We start from the raw sequence: 21,912 nt of genomic DNA on the forward strand, positions 1-21,912 counted from the left end.
TCCTGTTGCACCTGAAAAAAAAAAAATCAGCAAATACTGTAGCGAAGAAATGAGAAGTTAGTCTTGTACTGCTCCCAGATGAAACTTTCCCACAACTATTTTTACTATAAATAAGAAGTGAAAGAGTTCACAGCTAAATTTAACCCTTAGCTTAATTGCCTTCTGGGTTTTCTTAGGTGGAACAGACAGTGGAACTGTAGGAAGATTAAAGGAAACTGGATCAATAAGTTGCATGTATACTTTACAAAAAATGCATCACCTTTTAATTTCTAAGGATTATCAAGGGGAAAATCATTGCTAATTGGAATTCCCCTTTCCTTCCCATCCAGTGTCATGATTTTTGAAAGAAAGGAAGTGAATGTTACTTGTTGCGGAAGTTTTCAAGCAGAAGAGCTTACAGCTGCCAGAATTTTAACCAGAAATGTTGTCAACTTACTAGAGTGCATAGATAATTGCTTGCTCTGCTTTTAGATATATTCAGAGTTATCATTCTGGAAAATCCCTTTCAGTTTGACTTAATTTCACAATTTCTCTGAAGTTAAGCAACGGCAGTTAATATAGGCTGCAAGAGTTGAAGAACCACCCCAGGGTGCTTAAAACTGTGGGCTGCTGCTGATAGCTTCAGCTTTATTCCCCCTTTAAAGCCTGGGTGAGGGATGGGCAGCTTGGCTAAGCGGGCAGGCAAACCCTGTATTTCTGTTCTTGCAAATGAGCTTACAGTTGTGCTGAACGGGCCACAGAATTTGTATGCCCCTCTCCAGCTGCACATGGGATTTTTATTTTTGTTTAAACCTGTACTTGTGTCACATTTAGACCATAAAACATATTGTGGATGAGGGTTAAAAGTAGGATGTTTGGGCGAGGTCTCCAGTGATGTGTTCAGCTGCTGCGCCCCGGCAGGGACTAGCTATGGGTGTGCAGCAGCACGTGGGTTTCCCTTTGCCTCTGTTTTAGAGCTTTCCCTTGGGAATTCAAATGATAGAAAAAAACCTGTCCTGATTTAATGATTATATAAATGTGAGACACAGATTGTCAGGGAATTGTCCACAGTTGCAAAGCTAAAAATACTATCCCTGTTCTTTGCAGACCGTTGTTAACAGCAGTCGACAAGGTGATGCATTTCTCTATCAAGCTACTTGCAATACATTTTGATTTTTAAAGCAATCTTCAAACTGTAGCCAGTGAACCCATGAATCCTATGGCAATGTTAGTTTGAAATGCCTTTGAGAAATGCAGCTTGCCCAGCCTCATAGTGCTCGTGTTTCTGAAGCCTTACTTGGGAAGAAAGCGTATCTTGCTGGGGAAGATAATTAGCTGCTGAGGTCATTGTTTGCTTGAGCTCTGTTGATAGGGACAGCCCAGCCTGGCTTATAATGTCAACATAGTGTAAAATGTTTATCACCAGCTTTGTCATTTGCCTTATTTGTCAGGGAATCTCGATGAGAAAGAGAAGTTTTCTGGTGCTGCATAGTGAGTTGAAGGAGTTGCAAGATTTCCATAAAAAGGCAGAGTCCTTGCTTGGGTGAGCAGAGAGGTTCTGCCTTGGCAGCTGTAAGTTAGGCCTGACCTTTTCCAGAGAGAAAATACTGACCTGAATCCTTCCCTGCTGGGGCTGGGTGGGAGAAGTAAACCTCTCTACTTGCATCTTTCTGATCTAATTTTCTTGTCCAATGCTCATTGTTTTATGCTATAAAATGCTGAGAACGCAGAGGACAGGCAGTGAGAGCTTGTGGTACCCAGCACAGCTGGGAGCGAGTGCGTGTGGCTGCGCTGTTTGTGCCATGGTGTGTTCATCCTCTTCCTCTCACAGCACCAGCAGCCTCACCGGTCCGGCTTTGCGCATCGTGTATAACCTGGGGCTGTTGGAGCAGCCTTCTAAACATGAGAACCCAAGTGGAAAAATAAAAACCATAGCTGTTGCTAAAGAGATTTTTGTTCTCAGGAGTAGTGGGAGCAGGGGAGCGTTGCTGCTTTCAGAAGACAGTGCCATGTATTTGTACTATGCGCAGGTACGCTTTTAACTGTTGGCTTTCTTCCTCCTTTCCAGGTTGTCGCTATTTGAACAGACCACACCATGCGTGAGTACAAGCTAGTGGTCCTTGGTTCAGGAGGTGTGGGGAAGTCCGCTTTGGTGAGTTTTGGGAAGCAGTTCTGAAACCCATACACAAGCTTCAAACTTGGCCTCTGTCACTGCAGACGTTTATGAAATGCATTGGGATATGTTACTTCTAACGTGTAGTGACTTCCATGTAGCCACTGTTACGCTGCTGAAGTAGCTGTGCATGTCATGTTTTGGAGAAGCGTCAGGTGATTAGTCACTGTTACAATAGCCAGCATTTCATTTCTGCTTCCTGCATGGTGTAATATTATAAATGACTGAATGGCTATATCCAAGTATTAAAAGGCTAACCTACACTGGGACAGGGAGTGAAGCCTCACTGTGCACAGCAGTGAATCAGGGATGGTTGCAGCCTTACGTACCTTGAAGGCTGTGTGTTTTCCATCCTGGATAGAACCTGGATGAAAAGCCAGGACTGAAAGCACAGGGCAGAATGAGAAAGGCACCTCCAGCGTGTTGCAGAGCAGAGGGTTGAGTGGACTGATGACACTTTGCAATCCTTAAGTACTTGTGTTGTTTCTAGTAAGAGGTTTACATAGCAGAGTTGATAGTAAAGCATTGTAAGAGAGATTTCTGTCACATATTTATCACAGATCAGTCAAGCAGCTCACTCCAACAAGAAAGGCGAAGAACTGGTCAAGTGTAAAGTTATCTTAAAACAAGGAACAACACTGTGTTCCTTTTCACAGAAGATGATAATAGCTGACCAGCCGTTCATGTGGTAGACACTGCTTCTGACACCGTTGTTTATTCTGCTGAAATGGGCTGTTCATAATCTTGGTAAATCACCTGCAGAATCCAGATGAACAGGAGGAAAGATTATTCAATTAGGTATCAAATTTGGTATACTTTTTCAGAGATCCTATCCTAATCTTCAAAAGATGTAGGTGTAAAATTTTTTTGATACGCTCTATTCTTCTCGAGCAATTTAAGCAATCTGTATTACTTTTTCCACCAGCATCCCCTTGATGGACTATATTCCCTTTGTTATATGACATTGAAAACCTCACTGTAAAATGGGGCACTTTAGTAATAATGCTGTACATAAAAATTACTCAGTATCTGAAATACTTTAATTTCCTTATTTGTGATGTGAAATCTTAGTCAGCATCCATCTCTGGCCTTTTTAAAAGCTGAAATGCAAATACTGAGTCTGGTAAACAAAAGTTAAATTCCTTTTGAAAATCTGGGTGCTAAGTAAGCATATATTGTAATTCATATGCAACATTGATCCATTATGTTTGTAACAGGACACAATAAGTGCCAGTTAGCAGCTAAGAGTGAATAATATTTAGCTTTCAAGATGACTGTCTACCTATTTCAAGCCTTAGCAAGGAAAGGTTGCAAGGTGGAATTTCAGATAATACAGAGGTCACTTTAAAATTTCTTTATTCAAACAGTATAAACTAAACTGCCTGACAAAGGGGCTGGTGTTCGTTTTCAGTTGTGTGTTTTCATTGAGAGTGTAGGTTACAAGATGGTGTTGTTTCCCTGCAAATCCTCCTTATTGTTCTAACTCTTCTGTGCTGATACGATGCTGATTGTGCCTTTTGGTAAGGATGACGGGATAGCAGAAAAAACTTCACCGTTATTAAGGCACAGTTATTTTGTAACTTCTTTGTTTCCTGTGCAGTAGTTTTCTCCTGATTTCTGAGGGTAAAAATTTTCTGGAGTGTCAGTGGGTAGACAGTATTACCAAGAGTATCCAGTTGTGCATCGTTCTTATGTAGAGCTGGAAACTGAAGTTGGGATGCACAACCCCCAAACAAAGGGAAAGTTATAAAAGTCTTGGATCCATGCATAACCTGAAAACAACCCCAAATTTGTATCTTCTCCCTGGGCCTCTCTTTCCACCTATACTCTGAAATACATCAGAGATCAAGAGTATTACGTAGTAACATAGGTTATGAATGAAGCTGAATATTGTCGTAGTTATGCTTGTGTGTAAGTGATGTCTGTGTGAACACACAAGCACCTGCTGAGATAACAAAGGTTAGAACAGCGATTTATTGGAAATAAAACAACTTGAAAAGAGAATGCGTGGGTTCAGTTAATTTTCTTCCAGAGCAATACTGTGTTTGTGGATATGAAATAAGACTCTTGAGTGTTACTGTAGAAAGTTGAAATGTCGTGAGTGGTTTGTCAGAGTCCCACAGTGAAGGCTGGTGCGCAAACACAGTTCCCAGAATAGAGTGGTACAGATGTGACAGACTTCAGTGCTCGAATGTTAGCCTCCTGGCAAATAGAAACCTTCTTTGGATCCTCTTCGATTAGCAGCTCTGCTGAGAATCCTAAAATGTCATCTGTAACCTACAATTATTATTATTGGTTTCCATTGCTGGTATAACACTAACCCACGTTAACAGTGGTATCTTAAGATGATGATTTTGCTGAGATCTGTTATCTGAAAGGCAGGCTGGGACAACCATTCAGTGTGACAAGAAAATATTGGAGAAGCAAAGGCTTTGATTGTTAGAGTGTGAAAGAGGTTTAGTGATACAGGATGATTTTTAAATGAGGTAGTGCTAGAAATCTTTTCTTCTTATGATAAAAGAAAGCAAACTGAAGAACTGCTCAGTTTCCAGCATACAGCAAGATGTTCTATGTGTATCTGGCATATGCCACTCAAAAAGCTTGCAAGTACTTGCGTGACAAGTGTGAACGCTCTTGTAGAAAAGTCTCAGCCTTCTGTCCAGATAAAATACAGCTTCTCAAAACAGGTAGCAACTTTGCAGGATTTGTATTTAAAAACTTGTGGGAAATTCAGTTGGCAAAAGGTAGTGGGTGTGTTTGTTGATTTTTAAAGAGACAAAATTAAGTGCTGGGATCTTGGCGCTTAATTTTACAAACACACACCACCTTGTTTTACCAACATCAGCGCAACCTCTGGACACTCCTGTGCTGCAGTACTGTTATTACAGATTATTGTAGGTAAGAGCGTGGGGACGCGGGGCAAAAAGAAACGGCAAGCTCTGCCATGCAGAGGACCAGTAAAGCTGCGGACTGACAGGAGCCAAAGCAGGCCACGCACAGAGCCTGCATGTCCAGAGACGGGCCACGTCCGAATGACAGCTGGGTGGAATGTTTGGAGTAGATTTGCTTTCAATAATTATATAGAAGAAAGGCTTCCTCTTTGAAATGAATGATGCCTCTTCCTTTAGTGGTTCAATACAAATTGAGTGTCTGGAGACACTCCAGGTTTAACTTGCTGCTCTGAAATATGTCTGTGCTCAGGGCATGTAATTCAGGGTAGCTCCACTGTAACTCTACTATGATTTGAGTTGAAATGTGGATTTTCCATACCGTACTTTTCCACACTGTACAGATTGCCAGATCTTCTGATTAAATTTCAAGTCTTCCATATTTGGTGTTTTTTAGTCTTCTAAAGTCAATGTGAAGTAAAGACATTTTTGAGGATATAATCTTCTATGAAAGAAGCAAGCAAGCAAATGGTTTACATTTCAAAAAAGTTTGGAAAAAAAGCCTGAATAAAGCGGTTCTTAAAACAAGAGAATGTATGCAAACTTTTAATTTTAAAAATTGAAAATTTGTGTGGTTTTTTGTGCTCTGTTGAGTTTTAACAGCAGTGTTGAGTAGTTTTTGTGGTGTTACTTTTTCATGAATTGCGTTTTGGTAAATGTTACTGGTCCTGTTCAGTTCACTTAACTTTTTTATTCTTTCCTTTCTCCTCAGACTGTACAGTTTGTTCAGGGAATTTTTGTTGAAAAATATGACCCAACAATAGAAGATTCATACAGAAAGGTAAAATAACATCATTTTTATTTCTTTCAAGTCTCAGAGAGCTCGCTTCTTTTTAATAGTGCAACAAAAGCTTATCGGAATGAGAAGGGATCTTTTCTGAGAAAATGTAATGGCTGCATAAAAGCGGAGCAGGAAAGCGATGAGTAGAAAAGCATCAGTCTTGGAAATGGTTTCATGCAGATAAGTACTCTGTAAAGCCAAAGGGAGCTTGCTAGCTTAGGGCATCAGAATGCAATCAGACAAATTGTATCGGCTACTATAAAGCTTTATTACCAGGGAATGACAAATTTTGCTGTTAATTGGGCTGCTCCCTAACTTAGCTCTGTTTAACAGGAGGATTAAACCTGTGTTACTCCATACATCCAAGAGCTTTCACTTTAAATCTCCGGTGACTCAAGTTGAGGCGGTTTGAGGCTGCAGCTCTCCACTCTTTGCCTGTTTCTTCATTAGAGGTTACTACACCTGCCCAGAGATCAGTCTGGTGTGTGTTCCTGAACCATCACCAATTTCCACTTGTACTGGGATATGAGCTGTGGTGGTTGGCAGGTGAATGTACTGCCTGTCCTCCTGCCAGTGCTTCTGCTTGATGCCTGGGGATAGAAACAGCTCAACCAAACTAGGGTCAGACTGTTACTCAGATCTGTTTGCTGTAATTTGACATATAATTATTACTTCAAAACATAAAAGATACCCGTATTTGCTACATGTGTGCTACCTGTAGGAGTTGTTATAGAGGATACATACACCATTCATCACAGAGGTTATATTACTGTAGCGTAGCAGTTGCCTTTTGTTGTTTTCTTTTAGGAATGGCTAATTTGCCATGTAGTATAAATGCATTCTGCTTGGTTTGAAGGCATATAGAATTCTTTACAGCTGTTTTAGATGCAGGCTTGTAATTGCTGAGCAAAAGTCCTTGTCAGGATCCCTGATGCTGCCATGTTACGTAATTCTACCAACAGAGCCGCTTTCTTCACTCGATTGATGTCAAGTAATCCATTGTTTTACAGATTAGCATAAATGTTACCATAATTAAAGGCACCAAAACATAAAACAAAAGCCTGTAGCATTTGTGCCTGTGATAATTAAATGTAAATTGTGTGATGAATTCTGCTTTTAAATTTATTTGACTTTCCTGGAATTACCGTTGTTGGATCTGAGACATTTCTCAGTGAGTGGAAGACTTGCTAAGCCTAACTGTGAGGATTACTAAATATTTTACTTTTTCTTTTTCCTTACTCCCTTCTCCCCCAGCAGCAAAAAGAAATTGAAGTTTAAGGTCCTTGGATTTGTAAGGGTGGATGTTATCTCACTTATGTTGAGATGTTTACAATGAGCTGCTCATTTAAGCCTTTGTAATCAGCAGAGTCCCTGAGCTGACCCAAATGCCTGGCTTGGGGCATAATTAATCCTCTAATAGTGGTGCTTCTCTTAGTGTTGGTGAAGTGCAGCTGGGCAGCTTGCTTACAGAGCTCTTTGCGACAGAAGTAAAAATTAAGCTGAGATTCCTCTTGCCTGTCCCATTTCAGACATTTTAGTTTTAATTGTGTTTGTCTCTTCTCTTTTTTTTTTTTTTCCCCAGCAAGTGGAAGTAGACTGTCAACAGTGTATGCTTGAAATCCTCGATACAGCAGGGACAGTAAGTATAATTTCTTTTTCTAATTGGTATGGGGTTTCTTTGTTAAGAATGAGATGATGAGATGTTAAGATTACAACTTAGACTAGAACAGTAATCCGGCCCAAGCAAAACCAATAGATCAGCTGCAGTAATTTAAACGGGATGCTTTTGTTAAGCAAACCAAAACCCAGCGTGGTGAATGAGCCTTCTGCAGCCCTGCCAGCAGCGTTGTGAACCTGTTGCCAGCTGGTGCCCCAGTGTTGGGACACAAAGGTTGGTGCATGCTGTGCCACTCACCTCTGCTCTGCCATCCACCGTCGTCGCGCTATCAGCATACTGATACGGGATAATTTTACGTGTGAAGTCTGCAGGTGGCCAGAGCACACAGACACAGACTGAAGCTGCTTCCAGGCAGTGCATAGGGAGTGCCTCACAGCAGGTCGCCTCAGCGTACGTGGAGAGGATTGCACCAGTAAAGATTTTGTACCTGCCAAGGAATACTCCTTTACCCAGGCGGCACCTTCCTGGCGCTGCCGTTGCAGCTTTGGGAGGCCCATGTCATCCTTCCAGCCTGGGAGCAGCCGGGGCTACGCCACGGCGCCCTTTGCCGTGCCAGTGTCGCCTACTGCCACACCAGTGTCACCGACAGCCACACACAGGCCTGTCACTAAGTAAACAGACCTTGTAATGGTTGAGTGCACATCACAAGGGGAGGACACGCTCCCTAACAGTCAGTTTTATTTAGAAAGCTTTGAAAACTATCAACAGCAATGTGAAGGCGTGGAAGCAGAAATCATTGTTACACAGTTCTGGTAAAGCTTCCTTTCAAAGGCTTGGACAAAGGCAGCTCTGATCTGGTACAGATTTTCCAGCCTGCTCTTGCATTTCATTGCATTGAACCTTTAAGCCACTTTCATGCTAGAGATGACTACTGTACAGTTGCATATGTTCAGAGGTGGTCAGGCAGTGCCTTCCCACGCAGTCGTGCTCACAGTAAATCGTGAGTGTGGGACACCTAGGCCTGTTTCAATGTGGTGTTAGAGGAGGAACTGAATTTCCAGTCCATATCTGTTGTCTGGGGAATTGTTGCGATGGCAGACTCGTGCTTAACACCATATCAGAAAATAAATGGAAGATCACTACAAAATATGTCAACCAAATCTTAATACCTTGTATTATATTTGGGGCATACAACAGTCTGTCTGCAGATACATTTTCATTGCTCTTCTTGATCTTTTTCCCATTTTTTCAAGAAGTCTTTTTCTCGGGGCGGGGGGGGGGGGGGGAACAAAGGGAAAGAGATGTGTTAGTGCTTTTATTAAATTTGCATGCATCAGTAGATTTCTGTAAGGAGTAAAAATATAAACGCATGCTGTACGGTGATTTATTTTTTTGTCCATTACAGTAAAAGTGTTTCTTTGTAAATGTTCGTTAGCTGCATTCACTAGCTAATTATTTTAAAAAAATATTTGATTCCAGGAGCAATTTACAGCAATGAGAGATCTCTATATGAAGAATGGCCAGGGGTTTGCACTAGTATATTCTATAACAGCACAGTCCACATTTAACGACTTACAGGACCTGCGGGAACAGATTTTACGGGTTAAGGACACTGAAGATGTAAGTAGACTATTTTTTTCTTCTGCAAATGGTTAAAATGTGTCTGTAAGTAAACATCCAGGAGTTTGTGAGCAACATTTCTATGAATATTCTTTGCTTGTATAGCAGAGTTTAGCGTCGAAGGAAGTTTCATTAGCATTGTTTGTTATTTTCAGTGGTGGTGTTTGAGGTCCAACACCTGCTGAGGGGCATAGTGAAAGCAGATCTTCACATGTGCTGGGAGCTGTAACAGTCTTTGGAAATGGTGGGAGCTGATTGAAAACATTTAGTTTCTGCCCCGCTCCTTTTAACTCCAGTATTTGCTTTTTCTTCTTTAACTGTGCTTTAGTGGTACTTGATTTCCCTCAAAGTTAAGGAAAAATAACAGTCGAACTCACCAGTAATTATGTTCTTAGTAGGTGTGCAGCTCTCTTAAAGGAGACTCTAGCATTGCTTTTCCCGAATGTACGAAGCAGAAGTTGAAGTCCAAAGCCATGGCGTCTCCTGAAGGTCAGCTGGGAGGGCTCTCCAGCTGGAGCGGGGCGGTGTTGTACGCTGCGCCCTCTGTGCCCTTCACAGGCGTACGGGTCGTAATCCAGGTTGATGAACTTGAACTGCAAATAGAAAGGACACATTCAGCTTATTGGCCAAACTGTGCTTTGTAATTTAATTGTAATTAGTATTAACAGCCTTTTTTTTAAAAAAAATCACTGAATGTTCCTTTATTTTCATTCCTCTGTGCAAGAATGCTGGTAAGGAGGGATGGGAGCCTGTTTGGTCGCCTCCGCTCCAGTAACTGAAGTGGTTTGTCAGACCCCAAGCCCTGGGTCTTGTCGCGTGAAGTAGAGATGCCCTTACTGCAGCTGTGCGGAGTCTCTTGGTTTGTGAGCTCCACCCAAATCCGTCAGAACCAAAACTTCTACAGGATTTTAGGTTATCCTGTGAAAATGTGCTTATCCCTTTCTGAAGGACAGGAGGATGCTTAAGGGTCTGTTGCTCCTGTGACATGCACATGTGAGCAGGGAGGGTTCAGCTTCGCACTGCGGCGTGCCCGTCCCTGTGAACGGTGATGGCACTCTGCAGGCCACCCTCAGTCTGAGGCTTTTAAATTCTCAACAGATCTCTTCGTTCATTCTGTCATACAAAATCTGTAACCCTAAGGAGACCACACAGTTAATGAATTAAATCATTAAGAGACTCTGAAAGAGCCTTGGCTAGTGATGCAAGGTCATAATTTTAGTTGTTTAAAACCCTTTTAAAATAAGGAAAAATTACATTAAGATAGTTTGCATTCAGTCCTGTTTGACAGAAGAAAACAGAAAACTATTTACCATGTTTCCAGTTCAGGCCCCAGCTCCCACAGGGGACTCCTTGGTGGGTTTTTAATTTCTAAACATGTGATGTAGGTGAGATTGCAGGTGGCTTTTGCTGTGGTAGCCATGTGGCTGGTTGGACATGAGTGGGAACTCTTGCTGTGTAGGCTTCCTCCAAAGGAAGCTGAATTATTTTTTTTTTTTTTTTTTTTTAATTTTTTTTTGCCTAACAGCTGGTAATGTATTCAGGGGTTTGCCCTGAGGAGTGTGAAAAAGATTGTCTGTTTTTTTCCACTGACAGTTTAAACGTAGCCACTTTGATGCCGATTGCTTTTGGGTTGTGTCAGCTGCCGTGCGGCTCCGGAGCGGAGCGGTGGAAGCAGCAGCCTCTTGCTCGCAGCCCTTCTCTCCATCCGGCGCTGGGGCAGCGGTGATGAGAGGCAAACAGGGCTGGCACATGTATTTAGGTCAAATCCTAAATAAGCAGTGTGCATTGTATTTCAGTGGCCATTCAGGAAGGTGCAGTTTGAGCAGTGTGTGGTGACGGGCGCAGCCCGCAGCTCAGCTGTTCGGCGGCCGAGGGCAACCGCTCGGGCTGCTTTGTTCTCCTGGATCTTCATTGTCCCGTATCCCGATTACCTTGTTTTGAATGGCTTTGGTTCCCTCCTTGGTTTAACAAGCACAACTTCTATTTATGCAAAACTGATTTTCATTTAGGTAGGGATTATGCTTGCATAAATCCCTGGTAACGCGAGTCCTTTATTAGCCTCTCGCTCAGAGCCCAGCGCTTCGCTCAGCTGCACTCGCTGGAGGGGAATTTGCACTGTAAGCTGGTCAAGTTCGTCGGACAATAGAGACTGTTGCTTTCATTTTTACTTCAGTGATTTGATTTAATTATTAAAATTCACGTATTTATTTTGTTAGGGAGATGTTACTTGTTGAATCCAAGCTTGAGAACCTTTTGAACGTTGGAGCAGTGTTCTGCTGAGTTAGGAAAATGCACTCCTCCCTGTACTTACTCGCAGAACTTGTCTTTTTAAATCCCAGTATTTAAGCCATTAAATTATCTATGTCTAACAAAGTTTAAATTTCAGTCTTCTACATGAAATAGTAAATGATCCAAAGCTAGTTGTTCATCAAACTCTGGGTTTGGGTCCATGGTGAACAGTTAACCTTCTGAAATAACCCGATGCAGGTTTTCATGTCTTCCAAAGGTGCAGTGTTTACCCAACTAAGTATCACCCTTTTTCCCTATTGTTTCACATCTTTTATTGCTGAACATGTTGAAAACACATTTTCATGTTTTGGTGTGAGATAATTTCTCTTGACTGTCTAGAAAATTGTAAAGAATGGGATTAAGCTGATACAGTTGTTAATACCCTGTCAGTTTCTAATGCAAAATAAGCTTTTATTTGGATTTGCCTCATCTGTATTGTGACTCCAGGTTTCTGACGTAATAAGTAAAACTTCTCAAAAATAAATATGTGATCACTTTCTAATCAGTGTGGCTGTGAGTTTTAAATACAGAAAATAATCTTGAGTGTAGTTGAATCGGGAAGAGACTACAAGTACTAACATTGAAGTAGATAAAAAATGTACAGTGTGTTGTAAATTACCAAAGGAAGTGGATAATGATGTATTTTCCAGCTGGAAAGTACTCATTTTCTGTTCAAAGAATTAAATGTTTCAGGAAATGGAGCAGGGTGCACGCCCATTATCAGCAGTTCTTTTAGGTATTTTTTTCTACTTTTACACAGTGTAAGGGAAACAGGATGCTGTGCTGCTGTGTGCACGCAGTGTGCTGCAGCGCGTCCTGCAGACCTTGCTGTGGGCTTGCCTTTCAGAATCCACCTGAGCCCTGGCTGTCTTGCCCCTTGCGATCTAAGAGATGCAGGTGGTAAAAGCAAACTTCAGACTGATAAGTAACCCGCAATTCTCAGGCGTAGACAGTCCTGAACTGTGTGTCTGTCTCCAAACTGGCTGTGAAAACGCGTGGGCTGGAGCTGGGGCGCGGTGTCAGGCTGGGGAGGGGTCCTGCAGGAGGGGCTGCACTGCGATCTCATCACCGTGTAGGTATGGAAATGGCACCGGCGGGTGGGTAGTTTGGGTTGTTACAGAGAGATTTTTTGTGTGTGTTTTGAGTGGGGTTTCTTTTTGCTTGTTTAAGGTCTTTTCTACCCATTTGTGACCTCTTGGTGAGCTACAGTTTTGGTAGAGACTGCCTGAGAAGCAGAGAAGGCCTTCTGAGATTATATATCAGGCCTTAATTTCTAAGATGTCTTAGTACTAGTTTTAATCTTTTTGCCCTATTTCTTTCTGCTGAAAGAGTTTTAACTCAATATCTAAACGTAACTGATGAGAGCAAGTCTCCTACTGCTTACACTCACCAGTGCTTACCCTGATACTTTGAGACAAATGGATTTATAACTTAATGAGTGCAGATTGTACTTGGCGCTCCGCACTGCACCAAGCAAATACAATCACCGCCCCTGTGAGAAACCGGTGAGCTATGGCTGAGCAAGAGCCCTGTCCTTTCTGTTGCCCCTTGTGCCATTTGTGGCAGGGCTGTCAGCCAAGGACCCCTCCTTTCTGCGCAGCCTGATGCAAACACGTTGGTAATAAGCATTTACCGCAGCCAAGGTCGTTTTCCTACGGTATTAAATTTCTCTGCTTTTCTGTAGGAAATGTCACAAGGAAAATGGTTTCCCCAAGGCACTTTCTTTCTCATGAAGGAGCGAGAAGGTGACTTGCCCAGACACTTTAGAAGGCCAGCAGCTTAAGGAGAAGGGCAGGTGCCCTTTCATCATTGTCTTGGACAAATGATTTGCCTGTGTTTGCCCCATGGGTGTAGGATGAATCTGTTGAACATGTATCAAATGTTTGTTTTAATATTGCATGAGGTTAGTTATTGGAAGCGATGTGCTTTCAGGAGCTGAGCTGCTAGGTGGTCACTAGCTGGAAATTTTAATTACTCGAAGCTGGCAAATACCAAGCACAGCGTTTGTGGCTTTTGTACTGAACATCCTCTTTTCTGTGTGCATGCAAAACATGTCAGTAGTGCGATATTGTGTTGAACTGAGAAAGGCAGGTCATCCTGTGCACAGGGCTGTGGGAGTGCTTGGCTGCACAGGACTGTTCCTTTTTATTCCGTGTCCAGGGAAGTGCTTTTCGAAGGTGTTTCCATTTCTTGCTGTGTGGCTTGACAACAGGTTGACAAGACAGGTCAGAGGGGCTGAAATGTATAATGTGTGTCTTAAAACACGTGCTGTATGTTCAGTTGCCTGAAATAGATGAAGTCGGCAGGCAGTTGAGCCTACTGTCCTGTGAAGGTCCTGAAATGCATTTCAGTTGGAAATGAAGTTTTTTACTAGAATGGTGTTGGATATAGAGACCAGAAAATAAATCTTCACTAACTTTAGATTATGCTGACAAATTACCATTTGGTTTTACGGTGTCCTCCATGTGTTTAATTTTTGTGAACCAGGGTGTCTGTAGTATGGACTTTCTTCCACCCTTTCCCAGCAGTCTGTCGGCTCTGCTGACCTTCTGATTTTCGTTGGGTTTCATACTGTCTGTATTTTCCTCCCTCCTCATGTGCCTTTGGAAGCCATAGTATTACAGTCCATGTTGTACATTAACTTGCTGATGCATCTCTTGTCCTTGCTTGTCTCCTCTTCAGGTTCCAATGATTCTGGTTGGCAATAAATGTGACCTGGAGGAAGAGCGTGTAGTCGGCAAAGAACAGGGTCAAAACTTAGCAAGACAGTGGTGTAACTGTGCCTTTCTAGAATCGTCTGCAAAGTCCAAAATCAACGTTAATGAGGTAACTATGAACTGTTCCCTTGTCTTTCCTACTTCAGCATGAATGCTGCATTAATCCAGCATGTGGTCCTTCATATATCTCTTGATCGGGAAGATTCAGGATGATTCTGAAATCTCAGCCTGAGAAAGTCTTGCAACGCAGGGTGTTAGCTACTGGTTTCTGTTTGTTTTAAGGAGATCTGCTCCTTTCTCTCTGTAAGGGTGGGTGACTTCTGCAGATAAGTGCTTTCTATAGCCTGTGTCAAGAGGGTGTGAATAGCAGAGGGTCCTGAGTAAGCCCAGTTAACTAGATGACTCTCAGATAAACTTTATCTGGAAAGTGTACCTTTTCAAGATAGCTGCTGCTGCTATGTAGAAGGTGGATTATGCCCCATTGTGTTACTTGTCGTGCTGTGTAGTGCTGGCTGTTTCTGAAGTATTTGCCTTTCACATTCCTGGTACATCTGGCTGCTCAAGCAGAGATCCCATCACGGTCGCCTCTGTTAAGCCACTAACATACTAGACCGTGTCCAGACATATACCTGTTTAAGCAGTTTCCCGTGTTTAAGTGAGAAATGCCTTTGCCATCGGTGTGCCTCCTACTGCTACCTGAGGTAGAGTAGTTCTGCTGAGGGAGCTCTGCTTGACATCAGGCACCAAGTTTTTATTCTCTGCTGTGAATTATCTGACTGTGACAGAGGCCAGGTTTCCAGGCACAAAAGCTAAGGTGACCCCATTGAGCATAGCTGGTTTGGTGCCAGGAGATAACTGGGACCGTTTAGGAGGCTGTGTGATAAGCAGGAGCAGTCGGATCTTGGACTGGACCCAGCGTTAAGTTGGCAGCAAGCGGGACATGTGCAGCACTGCAGCTACCCTGTTGAAAGGGAAGGGAGCTCGGGGCTGCATGAATTGCAGCTCCTGTGGCTGGGATTAGCCTAGCTGTAGTGTGCACTAATCTAACCCGGTAAATATAGCTCGCTGAGCTAGACTCCTGCCAGAAGGGATTTTTGTGCATGTGTGTGTGTCTGAGCTGTAGTAAAACCATGACTGTTAATGAGGAAACTAGCGGCTCCGTCATTGAACAGATCACCATGGAGTATAACAAGTTCTGGTTTTATTTGTATTTCCACAGTTTGTGCCAGATACTGACCTCTCGTTAGCCAGAGGTGCCTTAAAGCTGTCCCCAGAGCTGTGTGGGAAAGGGGATTGTCCCAGGGGCAGAACACTGAGCTGTCCTGGGGCGAAAGCACGCCCATGGTTTACATACAGTCAGCCCTAACATGTGAATCCTGCGTCTCCGTATTTCCCTGTCACGTCTACTGCCTCCAGTGACACTCAGATCATAGAGAAGAAAATTATCTGGAAGATCAGTTGCTGGTTTTAGTGTGATCTTAATTTTCTAGGTTTATGCCAATTTATATTGTCTAGTTATGAAAAGATGAGGATATCAGAGAAGAAGCACTGTGAATCGAGCACCTTACTCTACTGGTTATTTGTTCTGCTGGCTCTTGGACTGAGGAAACATTTGCATTTTTCTAGGTTTTGGTTTTGCTTTTTCACTACTTTTAGACTTCCTAACTTGCTTAAAATCTGGGCTAAAGGGTGATAAATTTCTGCACGCGTTTGCTGGAAGTGAGACAAGCCTTTCATCCAGATAGTAAGTTTTTAATACAGTGTCAATCTCTGTAGCAGCACTTCAGGTGTCCTTCTGGTGGTCTGTGTGATGCTCTTGCACCACACTGACTTTCCTTAGAGACAGTGGCATTCCTCAAACCTTGTTGCAGACTTCTGTACTTACAGTCAGTACTAGCACTTAAGTGCTCTAACTCTAAATTTTTTTTTTTTTTTTTGAGGGATCTTTTCCCCTACCTTAGCCCTGAGAAGGTTAGAGGGGACTGCCTCAAAACATTCAGGGATCTCATTTGCCAGAGCAGAGATGGTTGGTGCCTCCAGAAATTCTGACGACTCCTGCACATCATGATCACACTCAGATTATCCTGGCTCTTGTTTGTAGAGGCTTAAATACTGAAAGCTGGTTTGCATCAGCATAGGAGATGCCACTTATTAATTGGTTTATCCTACAGAAACTTTTCCTTTGTATCTCATCTGTACACTTTTGAACATTTTGGCTGTGTCCTCTTGCGAGTACAGACTGCTACTTTTGCTGGAATCTTACAGTAGAAGACAGTAGCATATTACAAAATATTTTCCATGAGAACTTGATAAAGCCACTTGTCACGTTCATTTATTTGCAACTGTTTAACTGTGTAGGGGTGCTTTTTCATGTAGGTAGTAGCTGGAAAATCTTAAACTACCAGTTGCTGCAATTTGTTATAAACTGTTTCTTAATCTTCTGAATTTCCTTGGAATCAACAAGAATTTGTGAGCTGTCAGCCACTCCAGGAAGGAAGAAAGTAAACAAGGACAAGGGTGGAGCCTTCTGGAGGTTTAAATATTTCTCCTCAATACTGCGACCCAGCTCCAAGCATTTTTGCAAAGCTCATTTTGCTATAAATGGGTTGAGTATTGCTGGGGAAACAACTCACAGCAAAAGCGTTCACAAGAAACTTGTATCTGCAGCTGAAAGAGGCCCCTGTAATCGTCCCCGTCTGGAAATGTCTGAGTTCAGGGCAGATGTTTTGCTTCTACTTGCTAGTTTTATTAATAAACTCAAAAGATTAGACCAGGCAAAAAGGTGAAGTGATTAACAGCTCAAATCTGTTTGGCAAAAGGGGAAATAATCACGACATCCTATGCAGCGGGTGAACAAAGACTGGTTCTGAAGGTGACAGCCAAGGAAAAAAGATGCCTTTCCATACAGCAGTGAGAACATGCTGCTGCTGGCGAAGCAGCGCTCTGCCGAGACGCTTACCAGCCCAGGGATCACCAGTGAGAAGATGATCCTTAAGGATATTATGTCTGCCTTCTAAAAAAGCCTGTTGTCATTCCTTTTCTCCCACTTTTCCAAAGCAAGGGACTCGTTGCCATTTCATTGCTGTACTCTCTGAAGCCTCTGGTTGTATGCAGCCTGAAGGAGAAAGCTGGATGCTGCAAGATAGGAGTTTACAGCTCCCTTATATTCTGCACGCTGCTGTGAGCTCTGTGCTCTCTTGTTCCATGAGCGGCTGCTTGAAAGCATGTTGGAGTAAATGCAAGCAGTTTAAATGAATTGATAAAACTGCAGCCACCAGGAAAGAGTATCCGTTTGCCAATCTGCCTAATTTTTGACATGTGTAGTGTTTTTATCACTTTGATTTTTCAATTTGTGTTTCTCATTTTCAGATCTTTTATGACCTGGTCAGACAGATAAATAGAAAAACACCAGTGGAAAAGAAGAAGCCTAAAAAGAAATCATGTCTGCTGCTTTAGACTCTCATCACGCAGCAGCTCTGAGCCAGGTAAGAGGTGTCTGAATTCTTCCTGCAGCTCAGGCGCTCAGACCGTGGGCTGCTCCCAGCAGAGAGAGGACTCGCTGCCCTTCCCTCCACTCCTCTTTCTTCTGTCTGCTCCCAAATACAAACTTCTGCAGTTGTTGGACCTGTTTTTTTAAAAGGTCAGTGGCGCTGACTGACCTGGCAGAGCAATACCTTGCTTCTCTCCCTTTCTCCTTTTGCTTGGGTTGATGAGTGTGACAGCAGGAGCTTCCTTTTTACTCTTGCAGGTTCTTCCTCTGTGTTGTGACACTGCTCTGAGCCACCGTGGCTCAGTTTTGCTTCCTGCTTATCCTCTGCTGAAATCTGGTAGCATCTATATGACTTGTGTTATTGCTGCAGCTGCTGCCTCAGTCCTAGGTGTTACAGGGCCGATAGGAGATTGGTTTGGGTGGGACATGGATATCAATGGCACAGAAATAAAAAGCTCCCCACCAAAAAAAAAAAAAAAAAAAAAAAAAAAAAGCCACCCCGAGGTTGGACATAGTTATAAATAATCTTCCTGTGTATCTTGGCAGGGTACTCTGTGTGCCTGCAGCTGTTCCATCGCACTCCTGAAAGAAAACAGCATTTCTGTAGCTTCAGGTTTTGGACAGAAATACCACCTAGGCTGCCCTGTGAGCTGTCAGCGTGTTAGCACGCGAGTGTGCCGAGTGTGCTGCGTGGCGCTGTTCTGAGCAGAGAAGGGCGTGGGGTGAGCGGCCCATCTCGGTGCTGGGCAGTAAGACATGGGCAGGCTGCAAGCAGGTGGTCCTGGGCCCTGGTTGTAGTGCAAAGCGCGTTCAGCCTGCGAGCGCAGCGGGCATGCGTTGGGGAGGAGTAAATGCTGCACCGGCTGCCGCCTCTGTCATCCTGGGCTGCGTGGGCTGCCAGCTCCTGATGGTGTCTGTGCCCCAGCAGCAGCTCTGTATTCTGCTCTTCAGTTTCATGAATAGGTGCAGCAGAGCTGGCAAAAGCAGCTCAAGTACCCGTGTCCTGCAGTGTTCCAGACAAACTCCTGGCCATAGAAGGATTTTGGGAATTCCTGAAAGCAGGTGGCTTGCTGTCTGCTGCCAGATCTGAAGTTCATGCTCTAGATGGCCATTTACGTAGCCTAGGTGTGACTGAGTAGGGTAAGTGGAGCTGTGCAGTTAACCTGGCTTCTGATGACTTAGAATTAGTATCGTATCCTGAGCTTTGAATGCCAGAAAATAATAGCTTAGGGTTGTGGGGAAACAATGGCTTTAGGAAAAGAAACCGAAGAGCCCGTCTTGGAGTGGCTTTTCCTGTTCCTCAGGTGATAAGGCTGAATTTAGCTGGTGTGCCGTCAGCCAGGATGACTTCTTGGAGACGGGCTTCCCCAGCCGCGGGGAGAACGTGCTCCGTGCCGGGCTTGGCGTGGCTCTGCCATCGCCCTCCTGCCCGTGATCCCGCGCTGCGAAGCCCGGCACCAGCAGCAGTGTGGCACTGCAAGGGCAGCACGGCTGAAGGAGTTCTGCCGTTCGGTCAGGCACTGATGAGGCTTCTTGTAACGTTGCCTTCTACCCCAGACCTGCTCGAGATGCTCAAAATATTTCAGGGTCTCCCTCGTTCTTTGTAAATCTCTTCCCAGTTCATTGCCTGCTTTTGACAGCTGGTGTAGGGCTCAGGGCGGTCTCCAACTTGTTAGGCTTTCAAAGCATTTTAAAATATAAAAGGCAGAATTCCTCTCGCAGAAACTGTTTGTCCATTGCTGAATTCAAAACCTACTTGGAGGCCGCCCATCTGGAAGGGCAGGTGGGTTGGGAGGGGGCTGTCGTTACCGCAGCAGGAAATCAGGGCGGTGGCTGTGGCTGTGCTGCTGCCGTCGTGATAAAACAAGAGCTTGTTTCTTGAGGAGTTGTAGTTTCCAAAGTCTCGTCTCTTTTGTATCTCTGAACTGGGAGGATGGTAGGACCAAACCCCAGCACAGGGGGAAGATAAGCAGCTCGTGCTGAAATGCTGCGTGTTTTTACAAGCCTGGGTGCCGGCAGTTGTCTGGGGAAGCTTTTGGGTCTTTGTCCGAGATCATTCATCTCGTCAGTGGGATGAGAAACATCCCTCCATCATCTTTTATTTATTTATTTATTTTCTTCTCTAGATTCAGGAATGAAGAACTGTTGCCTAAATGGAAAGTGCCAGCATTCCCGACTTCAAAACCTTATGGAAATTAATAACATATCTGAAGAATCTTCTCCTGTTTTTATATACTACGAGAAGAAATTAGATCTTAAAATGGTTTGCACACAGTCCCTGGGAAAAGAAATTGCTCTGTGTATATCTCTTGGAAATTTAAGACAATAGTACTCCTCCTTTGCAATAGCAGTTAACAGATGTGAAAATAAATATAATTGACTCTAGTGTATGATTATACAAAGGAGCATGGATGCATTTCAAATGTTAGGTATTGCTACTATAATTAAAATTTCATATTGACCATTTTATCATAATTTCTCCCCATCGAGCACTAAAAATATTCCACCATTATATCTATAACTATAGATATATATTATCTGAAACTTCCCTTTGAACTCACTGCAACAAATAACTTTTTGAGTCATTGACTTCATTTTATATTTAAAAGTTACGGAATATCATTATTTTCATTCTGCCATTGTATTCTAATTAAAAATGTTTGTGCATAATGCTTTGGAAAAATGGGTCTTTTATAGGAAAAAAAACTGGGATAACTGATTTCTATGGCTTTAAAAGCAAAAATATATAATATACTAAACCAACTCTAATATTGCTTCTTGTGTTTTACTGTCACAGATTAAATTACAGCTTTTATGAATGATTAAATTTTAGTACATTTTCATTTTGTTTCTGTGTTTTTGTTGCGGTTTCCAGGCTTTGGTTTTTATCCATGTTTTGTGAATTCCTCTTCCATTCTGGTAGATCAAGTATTCTGTTATCACAAATGCCACCCCTGTGCCATCATGCTGACGCGATGTCTTCACGCCCCCTCCGTGTTGGATGTATTTAATCATACCACACACTTCAGTGCAGAAGGCTACTTTTAATTACTTTTGTATATTCTTTTGAACGTTTAAAGATTGTATTCTGCTGAAAATATTTCCTCTGTACAATTCTTTTTATATGTACAAATTTGGTTTAATACCGTATCCAGGTCTGACTTTTGCTGTGCTTTTGGTGTCACCCGATGGTGTGCTTTGGGATGGAGTCCCTGTTCTGACGGTGTCAGCCGCTGGGCAGGAGCCTGCCGCATCCCTCCTGGGCAGCATCTCAACGCGACGCTGTGGAGCTGGAAGTTGGTCCTGTCTAAATACAATTTTCAACGAGGCAAACAGCTGCTTTAATTTTTAGACCAAATCTGGGTAACGTTACTTATCCGCAAGGTCAGCTGAAGGGGATTTTTTTTTTTTTTTTCATTTTGGGTTTGTTGTGTGTTTTGTTTTCTTTTGTTGTTTGGTTTGGTGTTTGGTTTTTTTTTTCTATTAAATACCTGTTGGTTTCACCAAGTTTGTAAGAGCAGGATAGGAAGAGCCCAGTGGGTGCTCAGCCTCGATCCTCCTGTGTACTGGAGGCCCGTCCTTGGCGCGATGCTGCTGGAATTCTGGCCGTGCGGGACTCGCTCCTGCTTCGCTTCCCAGTAAGTGAGAAGAGAAACGTTTCTTCACAGTGGAGAAAACTCAGGATGGACGTTGTCCTGGTTGTTTAAATGGGAAACCCAAATGTAATACGTAGTGAACAGTTGTTCCTGGACCTGTTGTAGAGTTTTACTGGAAACCAGGGGGAGAAATTTCTATAAATGGGGTTTTTTTAAAAACGATGTTACTGATGCAGCTGTTGAATTCCAGAGGGATCCCAGTTTCTAAATGCAGCCCGAACGAGACTGGATGAAAGTGTTTGGATGATGAGAGTGTGAAAACATCAGCCCGCGTAGGGGCTGCTCGGAGGGCAGTTGTGGCTGGTGGCCCGAGCAGGATGCCCCCTGCCCCGCTCTGGAGGGGCCGAGCTGCGGCGCGTGCGGGGCGCGTATCTTTGCTACATGTAAAAATATTTTAGTAATAAAGTCATTTTAATGTACGTGCCGGCCGCCAGACGCCTCTTCTGTGGAGCTGAACCCGCCCGTTCCTGGCTGCCGTGTGCGCGTGTCCGGGGTGCGAGGGTCCCGGGGGGGCGATCCCGGGCTGCGCCGCTGGGGGGCGCTGGCGGGAAGCGGCCGAGGCGGGGGCGCTGGTGACGTCACGTCAGGGCGGGGCGGTGGGGCCGGTCCCGCACTGCCCGCCCCGCCCCCCCTCGCACATT

The 21,912-nt window shown here is 43.5% G+C and overlaps 1 protein-coding gene across 11 annotated transcripts in view; it reads left to right on the plus strand.

The window, feature by feature from the left end:
* The window catches only part of RAP1A (RAP1A, member of RAS oncogene family), a 42,451-nt gene extending 21,993 nt beyond the window's left edge, over positions 1–20,458 (plus strand). For all 11 annotated transcript variants that reach the window (XM_055819575.1, XM_055819573.1, XM_055819574.1 and 8 more), the window contains exons 3-9: positions 2,048–2,131; positions 5,813–5,881; positions 7,464–7,520; positions 8,979–9,119; positions 14,091–14,234; positions 17,495–17,617; positions 19,748–20,458. In XM_055819575.1, coding sequence (XP_055675550.1) covers positions 2,075–2,131; positions 5,813–5,881; positions 7,464–7,520; positions 8,979–9,119; positions 14,091–14,234; positions 17,495–17,581 — 555 coding nt within the window. In that variant the 5' untranslated portion in view covers positions 2,048–2,074 and the 3' untranslated portion in view covers positions 17,582–17,617; positions 19,748–20,458. The remainder of the gene's footprint in view (positions 1–2,047; positions 2,132–5,812; positions 5,882–7,463; positions 7,521–8,978; positions 9,120–14,090; positions 14,235–17,494; positions 17,618–19,747) is intronic.
* Positions 20,459–21,912: the final 1,454 nt, after the last annotated feature.

Source organism: Falco peregrinus, chromosome 16 (genome assembly GCF_023634155.1).
Source record: "Falco peregrinus isolate bFalPer1 chromosome 16, bFalPer1.pri, whole genome shotgun sequence".
NCBI classification, from domain to species: domain Eukaryota; kingdom Metazoa; phylum Chordata; class Aves; order Falconiformes; family Falconidae; genus Falco; species Falco peregrinus.